This window comes from Empidonax traillii, unplaced genomic scaffold, assembly GCF_003031625.1.
Source record: "Empidonax traillii isolate 1590-97213 ecotype Southwest subspecies unplaced genomic scaffold, ASM303162v1 scaffold922:size237273, whole genome shotgun sequence".
NCBI lineage: Eukaryota > Metazoa > Chordata > Aves > Passeriformes > Tyrannidae > Empidonax > Empidonax traillii.
Window position 1 is genome coordinate 142,675 of NW_020956115.1, and position 17,949 is coordinate 160,623.

Genomic DNA, 17,949 nt, shown 5'->3' on the forward strand with positions numbered 1-17,949 from the left:
TTTCCACTGCTTGTGCATGTTGAATTACTGTTTTCAGAGATTTTCTGTAGATTCCACCATATCTTTTTTACAGAGTAGTAGTAGCTAGTAAGGATATACTAAATGTACTAATGTAGGGTTATATTTTTTTACATATTAATTCTCATTTATCAATAATGAAACTGATCTATAGTATTATGCAGTCATTTAGTATTTCAGGATGATTCTGAGATTCTTTGCAGCCCACTATCACTTTGAGGACTTCCAATAACTGTGATCTTTCTTACATAGTAAGTAATTTATGAGTATGTCAAACAGCATCCTTCTCAGCATAGGTTTTTCAGAAATAGGAAGAGAACAAATAAAGGCTTTGTCAAGCTCATCCGTTTGTTTTCATATGAAATTTGATGCTCAAAGGTAAACTAAATACACACTACTCAGAAGTGCATTTCAGTTTTTTATATTCTGCTTCAAAAACACACTTTCATCTTGCACACAATTTTCATCTGCTCTTGCCAATGGAACAGGATAATTTTAAGAATCTGGATGGGAAGTGGCTGAACAAGACTTCAGAATTCCCCTGACAAGAGAACTATAAGAGCGTATTATTTTCCTGCTTCTGATACATCCTCAAAGTATCATGAAATGATGCATCATGCACTTTTTTCAAATAGCTCTGTGTGAAAGTTCAGGGACCCAAATCATTAACCTGCACCCCTCTTGTTGCTTCAAGACAGTAGAGTATCTGTGTTAGTTGTCCTTTTCTCATACAGGAACTGAGATGCAGTGGATATAGAGAAAAAATTACCTTGTGGAATTCCTCAGTTGTCCTACAGATATTTTGCACTGTGCTTTGGAGGAATGTTCTGTGGGTGCAGCTCACAGTTAGCTTTTATACTGCAGACCTCCCAACATAAACTGTACTTCTGTGAGTTTCTGCAATACTTTATCACCTCTTAAATGCCTCCACTTGTCTGAGAAGCTGCTTGAGCAGGTAAGCCCTGCAACTTCCACAATACACCTCGTTAGCAATGGCAGAAGGGCTGCTGTGTTTGTTGTTAACCAGCCTTCTTTCCAAGGATATAAAAAACTACTGATAGGTAGATATGACTAATACTTTGCTTTACTATTTAGCTCTGAAACAACTTCTTAGCTGTAAACTGTACACACGAGGAAAATAAGCAGTGCAGATATTTTGTGTCTTCATGACATGCTTAAAGAAGAAAAGCAGTTTTTTTAAACATAATCTGTCACTCAAAAATAACTTTTAACCTGAATTACGTAACTCTATAAGACTAAGTGAAGCTCTATGTGTGTTACTGATTAATTACACATGGTTTAGTCAGTCCTTATGTGATCAGCATAGAGAGTAAAAGAAGACAGCAACAGTGGAAGAGGGAAGATGGATTGCTTAAAATTTAGTGCTATAACTAGCTTTTTGTAGCAAGCACTCCAGAGGCACTGGGGAATCTCTAACCTTAGAGATATTCAGAGCTTGACTAGAAAAGCCCCAAGCAGCCTGATCAAGGACTGAATTTAGATGTAACTTGAAAGTTAGCTCTGCTCTAAGCAGAGAGGTCTGGATAATCTCCAGAGGTCCCTTCCAAACTAAATCTTTTTTGAGTGACTTTATGAAGAAACCTGTATGTTCTATGCAGTATCTAGACTAAAAGTAAAACAGGATTAGGGATCATATGAACTGAGTTAATTGCCCTGCTAGAATGAAAAGAAGAACACTGCATCTGAGTGCCTTTGGAAGTGTGTGACCTGAATTCAGCAGCACTGCAGATTTTCAACAAAGAGGTTTTGAACTGGCAGGCAGAGCTATTTTCACTGCCTTTTATGAAGAAGATGGATAGTAACAGATAAAATTTGATGCAGATTCTTTGTATCTCTGTTTTTAGTGCTCTGTATACAAATGGCCTTTTTAGCCGCTTCTGTTTTGGAATTAAGCTGCAAACAAGGTATTTCAGCTGGAAAATGAGAACATCTTTGAGGTAGTACAGGGACATAATATGCAGAGAGGGAGCCCCTGGTGGTCTAGTGGTTAAGGACACGGCACTGGCACCGCCAAGGCCCGGGTTCGATTCCTGGTCAGGGCCACTCCCCGGGCAGATGGAGCTCGTTAGCCCTGTAAGGCAATCCATCTACGTCCTGAGGACCTCGCTGCCACCGTCCAAGCTCGCTTGGCCCCGGCAGATGAACCTCAGGATTAAAAGGTGGGCTCAGTTCTGCGCGCACTGTGTCTCACCTAAAAAATCCAATGCGCAGGCTGGAAGGTGTAAAGACCTTCCCCGGATCTTCGTTCGTGAAGACTGGCCATACATATATATATATATATGTAATATGCAGAGAATGATACGGTGACAGCAATGGAGCGATATGATCAAGCAGTGTATCAGGTGATAGGAAGAGAATGTGTCCAAAATATCAAGTCCAATAAACAGCAGTTTTTATTCAAAGTGACAGCTGTCAAGTGCGTAGGACGAGGCAGTCAAGCAGTTACTTCATTGCAGTGGACAAAATAAAGGGGTCATGGAGCAGCATGATTCACCCCAGAGTTAAAAACAACTGTCTTAAGTTTTTAAATACCTCTTAAGCCTGTTCTTTTCATATCCCTCAAGATAAAAAAGAACTCCCTTTGAAAGCAACAGAAGAGTCTATTACCCATGGAAATCAGAGCTGGTCATTCTGGTAGTCAGGCAGCAGCGATAGACCAGTGCAAGGAAAAGGTGGTGTGGGTCCCTTTCCCAAAAGGTAAAGAGGGGGCTTTGTCTTGTACTTCCCTGTTACTCTCAGCTTTAGACACAATGCCTTCTGGTTCTCTCCCAGTGAATTTTCCCACACTTGGCATTATAAGTACTACATTTTGGTTGTATTAAGCTTTTTGGAGCAGTAATTTTAGTTATATTTCCCAGTTCTGGTCCTGAAAGGAATTTGGTACATCCAAAAATGATCTGGAAAGGGACATGCATAGCGAGGTGAACAAGTATGCTGGTGATATTGACTAATTTAGAGTAGTAAAAAGGAGAACCACATACGAAGAACTGTAGAAAGACCTTGTGAGATGTGGCAATAAATTGACAGTTGAAATTCAATTGGAATAATGTAAAATGCTGCAGAGGGGAAAATATAGTCCTAGCTTCACATTTAAAATCATGTTTTACATAATTTTAAAACCTCTTTGTTTTACAGCAGTATTTTTCTTTCAATTTAGTTCTGTAGGAGGCTACAAGAGAAAAAAATTATTTATAGAGAAGCTTCCTTCTTCCATGAGACCTACTTTGTGTTGGTCATAAAAGAGTTTATAAAGGCAGAAACAAAGAGAAAAATGGGAGGAAATATTAAAATAGTAGCATATCAAGAAATGCTATTGAGCGATTAGTAAACTTGTACTAAATAGCTTTTCAGAGAATCTGTGATTTTCAGGACTGTTTTATTCCAGGCCCAGATTTGAAGGACTAACATATCCCTGAATCACTCTAGGACTGTTTCTTGCATACACAAGGAAGCTGATCATAACACAGAGTACATTCTGCATGATGTTTTTAATTTGTTAATCAGTATGAATACTCTGCTGGGAATATGGATTTAACACATGTAATGCATATAGAGAAACATTCCTTTTGATTTAAAATACATCGGGTAAAGTTGCAATTCTATTTTTGTTGTACCAAATAAAATGTTTATCAGTATTGGTTATTGGGGACAATGTGGAATACTTGGGAACAAAGGGAAGGATTGAAGTTTTTATTTAAGCTATTTCAAAATGGCATGGTTACATAGGAACTATGTACATTAGGGCTGCAGATGAAGCAGTTGTGATAGGAAATATTGAATGTATTTTCACATACTGACTCTTTTTATGAATGCTTTTTATGATGGTGGCTTTGTGACATGTGTCAGTAAGCTGACCAAAAAGGTAATTGGAAAAATACAGTTTCATAAGATTAAGGACGAAATCCTGTTCATAAGACTAGTATCAAAATGAGCCTTTTCCTAGTAAAGCAGTAGATTATCTTTGGAATATTAATTATGACCTTTGATGAATCAATGTTACAAGGTGAGCTACCTTTAGAGTGGAAATTTTAACATTACTGTGCATGATACAAACATGATGGATTACGGCGTTCCTTCAGCCTTGAAATTTCAAGTTTGGAAAAGGCAGTTTTCTTGCAATGAATTCTAAGGATGAGGCTACAGTCATTAGGCTGGCACAGCTAAATTGAGACAAAGGACCTGAGCCAAATAGCACCGTTTCACTTTACAGATCAAGATTGTCACATTTTAGTGTCTTACTGATCATATTGAGTAGCATAATTGGTTTTGGTGCTGTCTTTGCTGATATTTAACTTAATTTAAAAAAATTTATTCCTGACCTTTCATTTTAAATATTTTGCAATGATTTCTTTCCAGTTTTCAACAAAAAGAAAAAAAGAATAAAAAGGAGAATGAGAATTCGTAGCCGCATCAGTACCCAAAACTTCTTTGATGAATTTGTCAAGAAACTGCTCTACAACCCACTTCATCAACTTGAAAACATAGTATAATAATAGTTACATATCTGAAAGCTGTGATGGAGATGCAACCAATTCACAGAAAGTAACAATTTGAAATTAGCAACATTCTGCAATGAAAACATGGGGTTTACATTCTATTAAAATATTATTGAACAGAAGAGTGGGGAAAGCATGTGGGTTTTCTACACCATTAGCAAAAATATGCTATGTTCAATTTGTACTATCAGTAAACAAGTTGCATGAAAAAATATTTTTCACGAGTTGCAAATTGGAAAGTGCAGAGCATGCAGGATATGCTCCAGTGGAATTCTGTCAGTTTATGCTGGGTACCTAAGTTATATACAGCAAAGTATGCCATGGATGTGGAACAACTGGATAGGGTTTAATAGACAATCTTCATTTGTAGCTGTGTAGATGCAAGAAAAGGCAGTTTTCTTTATTTTTCTTGTAATTCTGTTTGGTTTAACTGGTCAAATACTTGAGCAATTTTAAAATGACTCCTATTTACTTGCAACCCTCCCACAGGACTGTGGGAGGGCAGGCGAGGGGGAGGGAAATATTCTGTTCAGAATATGTTAGAAACAGTGATGAAGCTTTGTACTTCAAAAAACACAATACTTTGCTTCAGAGTAACTTCCTAGCTGCTATTCCAGCACAGAAGGGTAGCAACCATAAGTGCCATAGTGAATCTCTCTTATAAGCCTTAAAATCCTATTTCTAGCTTATATGATGACCTTCATTTCACATGGTATTTTAAATATTTTAAGGGTTGGATGTAATCTCATTGATTTCACTTTTTATTGGTTGCATAAAAATAAATAGTAACTGTATCTTGTTCATGAAATTTTAATTAAATTAATAGTATTTTTAAAATATTAGAAGTAGTTATTTAGCCAGCTTTGCTTATAAAAGCAGAAATATTGAAGGGATAGCTATTTTAAGGCTCAGTTGTATATAATTCCTGTGTGCAGTGTTCACTGGTGGGAACAATGGATCTGTTGGGCTTCAGTGGATTTGCTCATTGTAGTATGATGACAAACCTTAAAAAAAACAAAAACAAAAACAAAACAACATATTTTCAACAACAGGCCCTCAGGATGTTTCTATTTCTATAGTCCATCCGTAACAGGATTACAACAACTTGCTGGTTTAGTGCAGACTTTGAAACCTTTTGGGCATTTCAGCGGTTGGAGAGGAAATGTCTGTTTCAAAGGCGTGGAGCTACATGGATACCAGTTATTTTGGGAATAAAGTTCTTGGCTGGATCAGCGCTTGCTACTGTGAAAAGAAAGATGAGGGAAGCAATGTGTGTTAAAGCAGATTGTTAGAGCAGGGGGCATGCAAAAGCAACACAGACACAACCTTTTGCTCATTCATGATATCATACTTTTGGAATTAGGGAATTTGGAAAAAAAAAAAAAAAACACAATCCTCTAGTGGAAATAATCGGCGACAGGATGCTTGGGCTCTACTCCGTGACCCGCTTTGCTTCGGAAACAAATAAAGGATTTTCCAACCAAACTGCAGCTTCTTGGCACCTAAATCCCGACTGGGGTGAGGAGAAGCCACCAGAGCCTTTTTTTTTTTTTTTTTTTCGAGAGAAGGGACAGGGGCACTGGCACAGTGCCACACCTTCAGGGCGAGGTGCTGCGGCCGCGGCGGGCGGGGAGGGCTTTCCCGCCTCAGAGTCCCTTCCCGCCCGGAGCCCCCTGAGGGCGGCGGGAGTGGCGGGATCCCCGTGAGGGCGGCGGGAGGACCCGGCTCCGCTGTTCCCGCTTTCAAGCTGAAACAGCCCCACGTCCGTGCTGAGGGGAAGGCGGGGGGAGGCTGGGAAGCCCGGGCGCCGGGAGGAGACAACCCCTGGCAGGAGGAGGGGGGCGGGCTGGTTGTCTGCGGGGGATCCCCTCTGCCCTGAGGGGTGCTCCGCCAGGAAGAGCCGCAGGGCGGGATCGGGGCTCTCGGAGTGGCGGAGGGGAGATACAGTCGCTGTGGAAGACTTTAAAGGAAAAGGGGTTATACACACTTAGAGGGGGCCAAGCGGGAAACCACCCCGGGGACAGGACAGAGGGGAACCCCCTCAGGGAGGGACGGAGCAGCCCTGAGGGACGCGGAAAAGCCACGAGCGTGACGATTCATCCCCTCCCTGCATATCACAGGTATATCCCGCAATCACAGGAGTGCTCCTTGACAAAATGGATTTTTTCTGCACCATTAAAGAAGTAAACCTCTCAAATTAGGTGTAGTACTTGATTGTTGAATCATGCAGTCCTGGTTAAGAAAATTAATTCTCTTAAGTGCATACTTCATGAATGGTTTTGAGCACGTTCCTGTTGGCTCTCAAGACGGTGACTGGCTTGCTCAGAGACACCGGGCTGTTTCAAGGATGATAAATTCTATCAGCGTATAGAATTTAATTTTATTCAAATTGCGTTCTTCACACCAGGCAGAACACTTCTTAAATGAAGCTGCCGAGTGCAGTTAGCTTGGAGAAACATGCACTCAAACATCACCGGCACCAGCGCACTTAATCTAGATTTGTAACTCCAACACCACGGTCTCCTTGTATATGAAGATAAAACATGGTGTGGTGTTTTGGTGTAGCTGAGGGCTTTCCTACAGTTCCACATTGCAAATTATCACGCAGTAAGACAAGACTGATAATTTCTTTTAACAATTAAAGTTTTAACAGTTTTTAAAAGACCCACTCCCAGATTCAGAGGAGTTCATCAGTGGGCATTATTTTCTTGATATTTGTTCTTAGTATTCATTCCTTTTAGCAAAAATACTGTGTAACAAATGCATGAAAAATGCAATTAATCTCTTTAACTTGTTGACACATGAGAATTATCACCCATTCTATTTTTCAACACATCTGCAACTTTAGTGAGCAACTTCTGTCTTAAATCCTAGATCTTGGTTTTAAATGTTGTTCAGTGATCCTGCATTTATCTCAGGTCTGTAATGCATAAAAAACCAAATATTCATGTTGTAATGTGTAGATGATAGAATTGATGATCTTGTTTTGTGTACAGTTTGGAGGTAATTAAGAAATCATTTACACCTAAAACTTCAATATTTCTTAAACTTTCAGGACTCAGCAAAATCAGAACTTCTTCTTGTGAAAATGGAAAGTACATGTTCCAAAAGATTTTTAGCTGCATCATCAGATGAAACTGAGTGGTACCTATATGCAAAGCGAATTAAAATAGAAAGTGCTCAAAAAACCAGAGAGAAAGAGGAGCAGCAAAAGGTAGAACAAAGCATACAGTGTGGTACCAGGTACCAAACGTCAGTACATGGACCCCTGTATTTATCAGAAAGACAAAACCACTGGGAGTTAGAAAAGACAAGTTGTGACACAGCAAAAAAAACTTGTGTGAGAGAGTTTTTCTGTTCTAAAAATTGTAGCAATGAAGGATTAGCATGTGAAGTATCAGAAAATGAATGGTCCACCAAAAAATGGAGTCCTGAAAATGGAGACCAAAATATTACAGAAGATGATATTTCATTGAATGTACATGGACAGTGTCTTGAAACAGAGCCGCTCAGTGTGTTGAGTGCTGCTGACACATGTCAAAATCTACAGGTACTAAACCCACCTCAAGTGTGGCAGAGCAACACTACAGAAGGAAATAATGAAAGAAATGGGGATAATGGGCTCAAACAAAATTCATCAGTTGCATCCTCAAACAGATACTCCTTTCAGATGGAATTGTTGAGGCGTAAGTCTGTCTCCGATAAAAAGTGGCAACAGCTTTTGCAAATTCCATTTTTGTGTGGTACCAGTTCTGTGTTTTCACACACAAAAAATAAGAATAATAATTTTCTGAAAAATGCATGTTCTGCAGAAGATAAAAATTATTCCAGTAGCAATAAAGAAAATACTACAGAAAGAGGTAATAAAGAAAATAATAGTTCGTTGTACATAATTCCAACATTGAAACCTTTTAAAAGTATACAACCACTGGAAATTCCTAAATTTCAATTTTCTAAGATTTCAAATAAAATTAACAGTAAAATGTCATCAACTAACTCCAGGCAGACAGACTGGAAGAATTTTGAAGGCCAATCATCTTTGGTGCAATCCAAACAGATACATGGTGTGCAAAAAATAACTGAGATAGGGAAACAGCAATTGCAAAATGACAAAAGCAGTGCCAGAACTTCAACTGTTGGTTCTGACTTTAAAGAAAAGAATAACCCACTAACCAACAAACAGGAGCACAGTGCTTCGGCAGAAGAAGTATCTGCAACATATTTCAGAGGTGACAGCACTGACATTGAAGGTAATAAAATGTTTGCTGAAAATGACTTCAAAGATGAAATGCTGGAGAATTCAGAAGGTGATGATGACCAGAAGTCAAAGATTCTCATTTACATTAGTGCTAAAAACGTTCAGAATGAGAAATGTGTCAGCTGTAATGATCTTTTGCAGAGAATGGGGAGGAAGAGCAGTAATGAGAATGCGGGAACGTTTCATACACAGACGAGTATTCCGGTAATAACAGAAGCATTAGAGAAAAATAAGTTAGACCTGCACTGTGTTGTGCATAATTCCAACAGTGACATTAGTCTGTATAGAGCAGAATCAAAACTCTCCACAAAGGAAATACTTGACTGCCAAAGATATGTAACAAAAAATATTATATATGAAAGAAATTGTCCTCACATTATTGTGCAGAATTTTCCAGATAAGACAGTGAGTTGCAATATATATAGGGGGAAAGAAACATTCAAAATAAAGTTTTCATTTCAAAACATGTTGTTTGAAAGGGTCAGGACATGGACTGAGTCTTCACATGAAGATATGCCCATGTGTTGGGATGACAGTGTTACACCTTGGCTTCACTGTCATGACACATTAAACGAGCAGTGTGATGGTCAAGAGTTAGTAAAGAGCACTATAAATAGGAACCACAACGATAAAATATTCATTTGTTTGCTGGCTGTTATTTCAAAGCATCTGAAGGTGGAGCTACTAAAGACAATTCTTGCTTCCTTTTTCAGTAGCAGAAATACTTTACTGCTGGTCAAGGGAAAGCCTGTGCAGGTGGAGAGACAGCCTTTATGTGATAGAAAACAAAATCAGTTAAACTCATGCACAGATGATACTTGGAGGCAAAACACAGAATTTCTTAAAGAAAATTGTACTTATCCAAGCTGTGTAAGTTCTAAATTTGTGGAAAGCATTGATTTTGAATTACATAATGAATGCCAGAGGAGGTGTTTTTCTAGATCTTTAGGTGAAGAAGAGTATACTTGCCTACAAAGAGGAGCCCTCTTTCATAACCAAAAAGGCAGATTATGTAAGAGAAGACATGTCAGGAAGCACGACCTCTTATCTAGAGAGAACGAAGGGTTTAGCACCTGTTTGAGGGCAGTCAGTCACAAAAACAGTATGAAAAAGCAAAATTTAGTTGCTAAATGCCTAATCTTGCTGCAGGGGACTCCTGATTGTTCTTCACTAGACAAGACGTATTGCTGCAATATCACAAAAATACAGTATCTGGTAGGAGCCAATCTTAGATTTCAGAGTTACTTTCCTGCCCATTTACAACTGAAATTTGAAAAGGTAAATAGTAAATGTACAAATCAGAAAATATTGGTAACTACTGTAAAACAGGAGAGGAAGAAACCAAGCATAATGCTTAATAGTTCTTTTCATGTAGGAAGATTTAGAGCTTTCCCCTTTGTTTTATGTGAAAATAAGAAACACAAAACAACTGAATATAAAAATTGCATAAGTTCTGCAAATGAAGTCACTAAGGAAGTCACACATACCATGAAAAAGTATTTGGGCACCTTTAGTTGTACAAATGCTGATGGAGAAGAACAAGTTAATTCAAAAGAGTCAGAAATAGATTCTAATAATTTTTTTTCTAAAATATCTTCTTCTATTTTTGACACATACAAAAAAATTCCCCTTATTACTGATTTTGAAGACTTTGACCAAATCCCAGTTGTAAACCAAGACAGTTCTATTGAAAAGAATTTGTGTGAAGAAAGTGCAGTCATTTTTCCAAAAGAGGTTCAGTGTTTGCCTATTAAATCAAATGATGTCCTAATTCTACCTGAACAGTCAAAAGCAACTACAGAAAAATATAATTCTCTCCTGTCAGTAGACAGACAAACAAACAAGCATGGATGTTATGAAAAATTAGGTACTTATAGCCCACATTTAACGAATAAAAAAGTGGAAGACCAAAATACTTATTTAAATTCTGAAAATTTATTTTCTCATTCCTCCTGTGTTTGTCAGTCTGTCACTTTGCCATTGGATAGCAGCAATTTTGTCGATACAGGAGTAAGTGATGATGGACAGTGCAGGAGTTCCTCAAGTGCAGACGAACTAAATGAAAGTGAAACAATTCATACCATGGTACAGTATCCATCCAGGGGAAGTCCTGAGATGACAGATACAAACTTACAATTACAGGCCAAAGAAACAACGCAGTTTTCTTTACAAGGGCATGAACGGACAAATGAGACAAGCAGTTTAGAGCAGGCAACTTTGAAACAGCATCCTGAATATGTAAAAGAACAGGAAGAAAGAAATGATCAACAAAGGCATGTAACTAATGAAAGTCAATGTGAGACTGTAATGAATGACTTGATTATGTCACATTCAGAAGATGAATCTCAAACATTCATTCCTGCAGAAGAGGAATTAAAAATGCATTTATCCATAATGAACAATGGATGTCTTGAAGATGTAAACGATAAGTATTTACCTTTAGAAAATAAAATCACACATGAATTTGAACTGAAGACAAAATTTGATTTAGTGCTAGAAGAGCTACGTATGTTTCATGAAATTAGCAAAGGAAATGAAAACAATTTATCTAGTTTGGAAACAAATTCATATGAAAATTATTGGGAATTAAATAATTCTGAGGGGATAGATGGAAATGTGACAAGTGTTTCTCAAAAGAAAATAAGTATTTCTTCTCCAATCTGTGGTACTATAGAGAAGCAAAACATAACAGACAGTAAAGGAAGTTTGTTAAATGAAAAGATATTAAATGAAAATAAAGACCAAGAAGTACCTAAGGAGTATTGTATTTCAAGACTGTCGAGTGAAGAATTGCTGGATTCACCTGTTGCAGAAGGTAAGCACATGGACTTATTGGCTATTATGTTAATAAGAGAATTTAAATTTTAGACAATATTTGACTTTCTTTAAAGTTGTGTTCTCTACTCAGCTAATTCCATAGCAACAACTGGGTTTTCATATAACTGTCCAAGGTTGGTCAGACTTGCCTATGAGTAGCCAAATGCAAAAAACTCCACAGTACTACTGCTACCTGCACACTGTGCTGGAGCAGATGTAGCTCAGTATTCACTCAGTCAGTTTCAAGCTTCCTCAAACCCCTGTTAATGTACATCCTGTTACAGATTGTTAGTTTTGTCTTTGAATTCACCATAATGAGGCTTAAAAACCCTAAAAGATTTAAAAGCTCAGTGAGATAGATGCACATTCACAGAGACAAAAGTCTCAGTTAAAACATGATACAATGTTTACAAGGGAGACAGCTGTTTTCTTACAACTGATGTCATGGAATCAAGAAAGAGTCATGGAATAGTTTGTGTTGGAAGGGATCTTTACGGGTCATCAAGCCCAATCCCTTGCAGTGAGCAGGGGCATCTGCAACTAGATCAGGTTTCTCAGAACCCCATAAAACCTGACCTTGAACATCAGTATATAACTGTATAACTTGAATATGTAGTTACAGTTATGTTTGTTCAAAGTTCAGATGCTGCCATTTTAAATTTTTTTATTTTTCCTTAAAGAAGCACAATCCCCACTTCAAACAGTGTGTCAGAAATCTGCTTTGTAAACTCTAAGACCCCTACCCCATTTGCTGCAGAATCAAGAGGTGTTTAATGAGCAAAGGAAGAACAGCAAGAAGACAACCAGTTGAATGCTGTACCTTCTCTTACAGATAGATTCTATGTGATAAATAAATTATTCAGGCACTTTTCAAACAGCATATTTATCAGATTTTGTATCTGAAATTCAGTTTGCAGAAGTGACATGTTCTCACAGCTGCAAATAAAATCAGGAAGGGATATGCTTTGGTCACATTTGATAAATAATCTGATGAAAATGCAAACATCTCAAAATCTTCATCTGAAATCAATTTCTCAGGGATTTAGCACTAAATTTTTAAAGTGAAGATTGCAGGGATTTTATGAAGGTAATTAGAAGTGTCCCAGAAAAGCCCCAGAAGGAATTCTATTCAGTAGAGGTTCAGCAGTACAATTTACTACAAGTTACACCTGAGTGCTTTGCTCCAGAGGATGGAAACCTAACAGATACTGGGTAAATGGCTCAGTAAATGATCACTTTTCTGCCTAAATCTAGAATAAGAAGATCCAAGTGGAGCAAATGATATGTCACCAGGGAATTAAAAACTGCATTACTGCATCTCTGCAAAAGAAAACTTCATGAGTTGTAGAATTAGCTTTTGTTAAACCTCTGAGAATGAGACTTTGTGCTTTGTTAATATTTCCTGTAGTATGTTTTCATCACACCAACAAGAGTCACAAATTAATAACTAGAGGAAACAAACTTTATTTTTTTTTTTGTTAACAGGAGTCATTTAAAATCTTACATGTTATACTTATGTTTCTGTTTTAAGACTATTTAGGTGAAGCTTATAGAAATCCATACACATGGGACCCTGCTTTTTTACCCTGCACACTTTTTAGGGAACAAAGCTATAATTTGCATAAAGAAGGAGGTAAGAGTAATATTATTTTGTAATTTATACCACAAGTACCAGTACTAATAGTCTTATTTCTCAAACATTTGTATTTGTTTTCTTTCCTTTTAATTTTTTTCTCTATGGAAATCACATTTGGTTTAATTGTAGGTTACTAGAGTAGTGTCCTGTCTTTGGCTTGGTTCACAGAACGAGTCATGCTGATGAGAATTTTTGTCCTTTGGATAGAAGAAAAGAGCTCTAACAGTGTGGGGTTTCCTTTGTTGTTTGTTTTGGAGCCATTTGGAATAAACATCTCTGGGCCTCCAATCATTGCAATATAGCAAGTATTTACTACAAGGAGAACATGTTTTGATATACTTTTTTGGAAGATTCGCAGTTTTGTACACATTGTGGAAGGAAATTCAGAAGGATATTGTCAAGTGACCTATTAGGATTTCAAAAAACATTCTTTTGGAATTTTTCCAACATATGGAAGCATTTAGTAAAACAAGGTATTTGCTTTATTCTGAAATAAAGTCCTAAAACCTTGTCAGGAAAAGGTTAAAGATAAACTTCTGTTTCACTTAATGAAATAATTTACTGATATTTTCACTTTTATTCCTTATTGCACCTCTTAAAACTGATTCACACTTTGCTGTTTTCAGGATTCAGAAAGTTGTTTCCTTCATTCAGGACATTTTATGAGTGAATGAGACTGAAAATCTCAAAGAGTTAGAGAGGACTTCTGATGTTCTTTTCACCTATGTTTTATTGAAGTTACATCATCTTGTGATAGTATTTCATATACCAAATGCAAAATGTTGCAGCAAATTCTTTTCTACTTTTTTGCTCTTTGTCCCTGCTCTCTAAGATTGTTTTTATTTTGTGACAGATCAATTGCATTTTCTGACTTCTGTGGTAGGTACTGTTATTGCTTAGGGAAAATTTGGATTGCAGAATGTTGTACTGTGCATAACAGCACAAGGTGGTTGATATAAACATCTTCTTGGAAGCTTTGTTCAGATGGTGTCGAGGCTTTCGAGATGGAACATTGTTGCTCCTGCAATTAAACCTGGGTCATTTTCCCTTTCTTTTTTCCCTGTTGATTTGGGCTACTGGGCCATGGACAAAGGAAATTAAATGTTTTCTCCATTGCTGTAGTGAATATTTCCTTTATATGACTTTCTAATGTTCTCAAAGTTCCCCTCTGAGCTTCTCCAGAAATATTTGGGAAGCGGCCTTAGCAATGAGTGACTTCTTTTACCTTCAAGATTGCAAAGAAATTTGTTGTGCAAATTTTTAGGGCCATGGCATACTTCTAAGGTATTTTTACCTTATTTCAAGATTTTTGTCAGAATCAATGGAAACCTAATAAGCTTTCAGCAGAAGTAGCTGAAAAAATTAATGTTCTCATCATCATCATTTTCAGTTGATACAGAGAACTGTTAAGTGTTGTCTTTCCTTGAGGAGGTGCATTGGTAGAGACAGATCCATTAACACTGGACGTTGTCTCAGAGGTTATTCTGAAACAAGGACTGGGTCTGTTTTTGTCAGTGGTAATACGACATTTGTGGTACTGATAGGAATTAATGTCAGAGGTTCTGTTGATGTGTGACTCTCTCCCTCTGTTTTTCAGTAGGATTCTGAACCTTCACATATTGTCACAGAAACTGTGGGTGCTTTGGAAAAGAGATACCTAAGTGGGACAAGAAGCTTTATACTTCAGCAGGTTTACAATTTAGCAGGGCTAACAACCATGCTCTACTGGCTACATAGAAACCCATAACACTTGACTGACTTTTAGTGTTCATGCTGTTCCTCTTCCAGCTGGCTCTTATGAGTCTTAGAAAAGACATGGCAGCACTGCTGTCTCATTATTGACTTAAGAATGAGGATTTGGTTTTGATTTTTTTTCTCATCCCATCATTTATAATTCTTGTAAAGGCTTAGAGATTTTTTTTTATCTGCCTTTAGTAGGATACCAGCCAAATACCTAAGGCTCTGATGAGCTCGCTATTTGATGTCCTAGCTAATTGCTCAGTGCTTCATCATTTTATAGAACAATGCAAAATAGAACTGGAATAGATCTTGAGAAATTTGACATCTACTTCTCCCAGATGAGTCATTGTCCTAATCTCTAGTTAAGAAGGCCATGGTCTTCTGCCCCAGTGAGTATATTATGTTATGCAAAAGAGAAGAGCTTCTAAAGGATGATTGAATTATGTTTCAGATTAGTAGATCTTTACTAGATTACTAGATCCTATATACAGATTACTAGGTACCTTACCTAACAGAACATAGAACAGAAAACAGATATTGTCCTATCTTGCTTTCTGTAAAATGAGTGGTGCAAGACAAGGCATCATCACTGGTAGAATGGTGCCTGGCTCTGTAATTTTGATTTTTACATCTAAGCCCCTCAGACTAGTGGTGAATATTCAAGCATACTCTCCTCAGCATGTCCCCTCTGCCCTGGAATGTTAACTTGTATCAAATTCTATGCCTTTGCCAGTCTCTTGGGAGAGTTATGTAATGTTGGTTTGAGGATTCTCCTAATCAGAAGGAATCTGCACATCACCCAGCTGTTAACATTTCCTTCTGTTTCCAAAAGAATCTGTTAGATGCTCTAAAGCTGAACAGAAGGAAGGTGGGATAGGAGGTAGTAAGGGACTGATTAATTAGTATTGGTCTAATTTACTTATCTTGTCAGTATGTAATTCTTGTGTATATCATATGGAATTCTGGTCTTTCACTTTTTATTCTTTCCCTTAAATAGGATGCTTTCTGTCTCGTGATGTTATAAGAGTACAGCCTCTCAAAACATGCAAGGGCCCCATCAGGATTGGGCTGTCAAGAAAAGCTCGGCCCAAGCAGCTTCATCCTTATCTGAAATGACTTATGGGATTCTTTTACCAGTCTTCACATCTGGGATCACTCTGCTTGAAAACTGTTGAAATGTTTTAATGTTAAGTTTTTTTGTTGATACTTTGATCTTTGTGGTTTAAGGGGTTTTGAGATATTAATATTGCAGTATTTGCTAGTGATTTATTTAGGAATACTCCTGTGAATTCTTGATAGCAAAGGGATTTATAATGAATGTTTACTAGTAGAAGTTTTAATGGAAGGATGAAATCCTTTTAAAGTTTATGTAATATTAATAAAATCTTTCATGTATTTTTCATCTATTAAAACATACAGTTAAAATTTTCTGTCACACTCACACATTCTTTGAATCTTCTGTGTATTTATATAGTTTTAAAAACTTAATTAGTATTTTTAAAGAGATTTGTTGCAAATATTTAAAGTGATGTAGAAGAGAATTTCAGGAAGCTAAATTTGGATTACTAAAAGGAAGATTATGTTTTAGGCTTCAGAGGTTGTTTCCTCTGAGGTACTTTCAGTTCCATGTACTTGTCATGTTAGACAAAGACTTGGAAAGGGAGAGAGGTTTAAATGCTACAGACAGATTGTGTCATTGGGAAAGCATTGATTTAATTACATTCAGCATGGAGGTAAAAAATCAGGACACAAATCCTGGAGCTTATGTATCTCGGAAAATGGGGATACTTGGGCTGCTCTGGAGCATGAAGATCCTGGTTAGGGACATCTGTTAATAATTGTTAATTTAGTAATATTTTTGTTGTAAAGAATAGGGACAGTTTCAACTGAATAAAAGCACAAAGAAAAAACATGAGTGAAGTCTGGAAAAAAATCACTGAGGTGTCAGAACAAGAATAATCCAATAATCAACATTCAGAAGGAAGCTTTAAACTTCCTTTGATTGCAGTGTTTTAGAAAGAGCATATTTGACATTGCTGTGGATGAGAGAGAATTCCAGTATAAAAAGTGTTACAGAACAGCGATGGAATGGTGATAAACCTTGGTAGAAATAGTAACACATGGTTGCAGCTGACAGAAGGAAACTGAGCAAGCTGAATTGATAGGGAAATGCACCTGTAGATAAGTTACTCTGTAGAATCTATAGCAGCAGTGCAAAGTCACTACACAGTTTGATTGCATTAGCACTGACCTTGGAATATGTCATATATAATAGTAAACATATCAGTATGCTTATTCTATAAGGATCTAAATAAGAATAGGAAATCCAGTCCACAATATTGAGATAAATCAATGAGACAATAAAATCTAAAAGAAAAAGGGTTATAACTTGGTTCATAATTCCTGTTATATGAAATAGTAAAAATGTCAGAAGAACATTTGTTTCTAGGAAAAGCTGGTTTCAAAATAAGAGTTTCTAAACTGACCTATTTACCATGGGTTTTCCAAGAGGTGTAGTAAATGATATGCACCATTTAAACATTAAAACTTACTAACTTTCCCACTAAAACTTTGATGATGCAAGTAGAAAACTGTCCATGCTAATGGAAAGCATGTTTCTAGAGGTCACAGGACAAGAAATTATCCTCCCTTTATCAGTATACTTAATTCATAGAAAAGTTTAAGAGGGCTAAGCAAATGGACATGTTCAGAAACAGCTCTTAGGAGGGCAGGGCCATTAGTCAACTCCCTTGGGAATATGCAAATGAGACAGAGGTATCCAGCCAGGCAGCTGAACAGGGATGGATGGACTAGACTTCGTTGCACCTTCGCCATCAACAGTAGACATCTCTCCCTCAGAGACGGTAACTCGGCATTACAAGTCAGGTCATGCCATGGTGACAGAGTGGAGCAGCTTGAGGACCTGTGCTGGGTAGCAACACCTGAATGTCAGCTGAGGGTCA

The 17,949-nt window shown here is 37.3% G+C and overlaps 1 protein-coding gene across 2 annotated transcripts; it reads left to right on the forward strand.

Annotated features, from left to right (window-relative positions):
* Positions 1-6,209: 6,209 nt before the first annotated feature.
* Positions 6,210-16,411, forward strand: RAD51AP2 (RAD51 associated protein 2). Of its 2 annotated transcripts, none has more exons than XM_027902926.1 (4): positions 6,210-6,655; positions 7,591-11,608; positions 13,142-13,243; positions 15,984-16,411. In XM_027902926.1, the coding sequence occupies exons 2-4, from the start codon at positions 7,624-7,626 to the stop codon at positions 16,100-16,102; spliced, it is 4,206 nt and encodes a 1,401-aa protein (XP_027758727.1). In that variant the 5' UTR covers positions 6,210-6,655; positions 7,591-7,623; the 3' UTR covers positions 16,103-16,411. The 2 variants fall into 2 exon arrangements, with proteins under 2 accessions (XP_027758727.1, XP_027758729.1); XM_027902928.1 differs by lacking the exon at positions 6,210-6,655 and adding an exon at positions 7,453-7,457.
* Positions 16,412-17,949: the final 1,538 nt, after the last annotated feature.

Coding starts and splice junctions, on each gene's coding strand:
- RAD51AP2 (XM_027902926.1), top strand. CDS start 7,624: ATGGAAAGTACATGTTCCAAAAGATTTTTAGCTGCATCATCAGATGAA. Junction 11,609..13,141: donor GGATTCACCTGTTGCAGAAG/GTAAGCACATGG, acceptor TTCTGTTTTAAG/ACTATTTAGGTGAAGCTTAT. Junction 13,244..15,983: donor TAATTTGCATAAAGAAGGAG/GTAAGAGTAATA, acceptor TCCCTTAAATAG/GATGCTTTCTGTCTCGTGAT.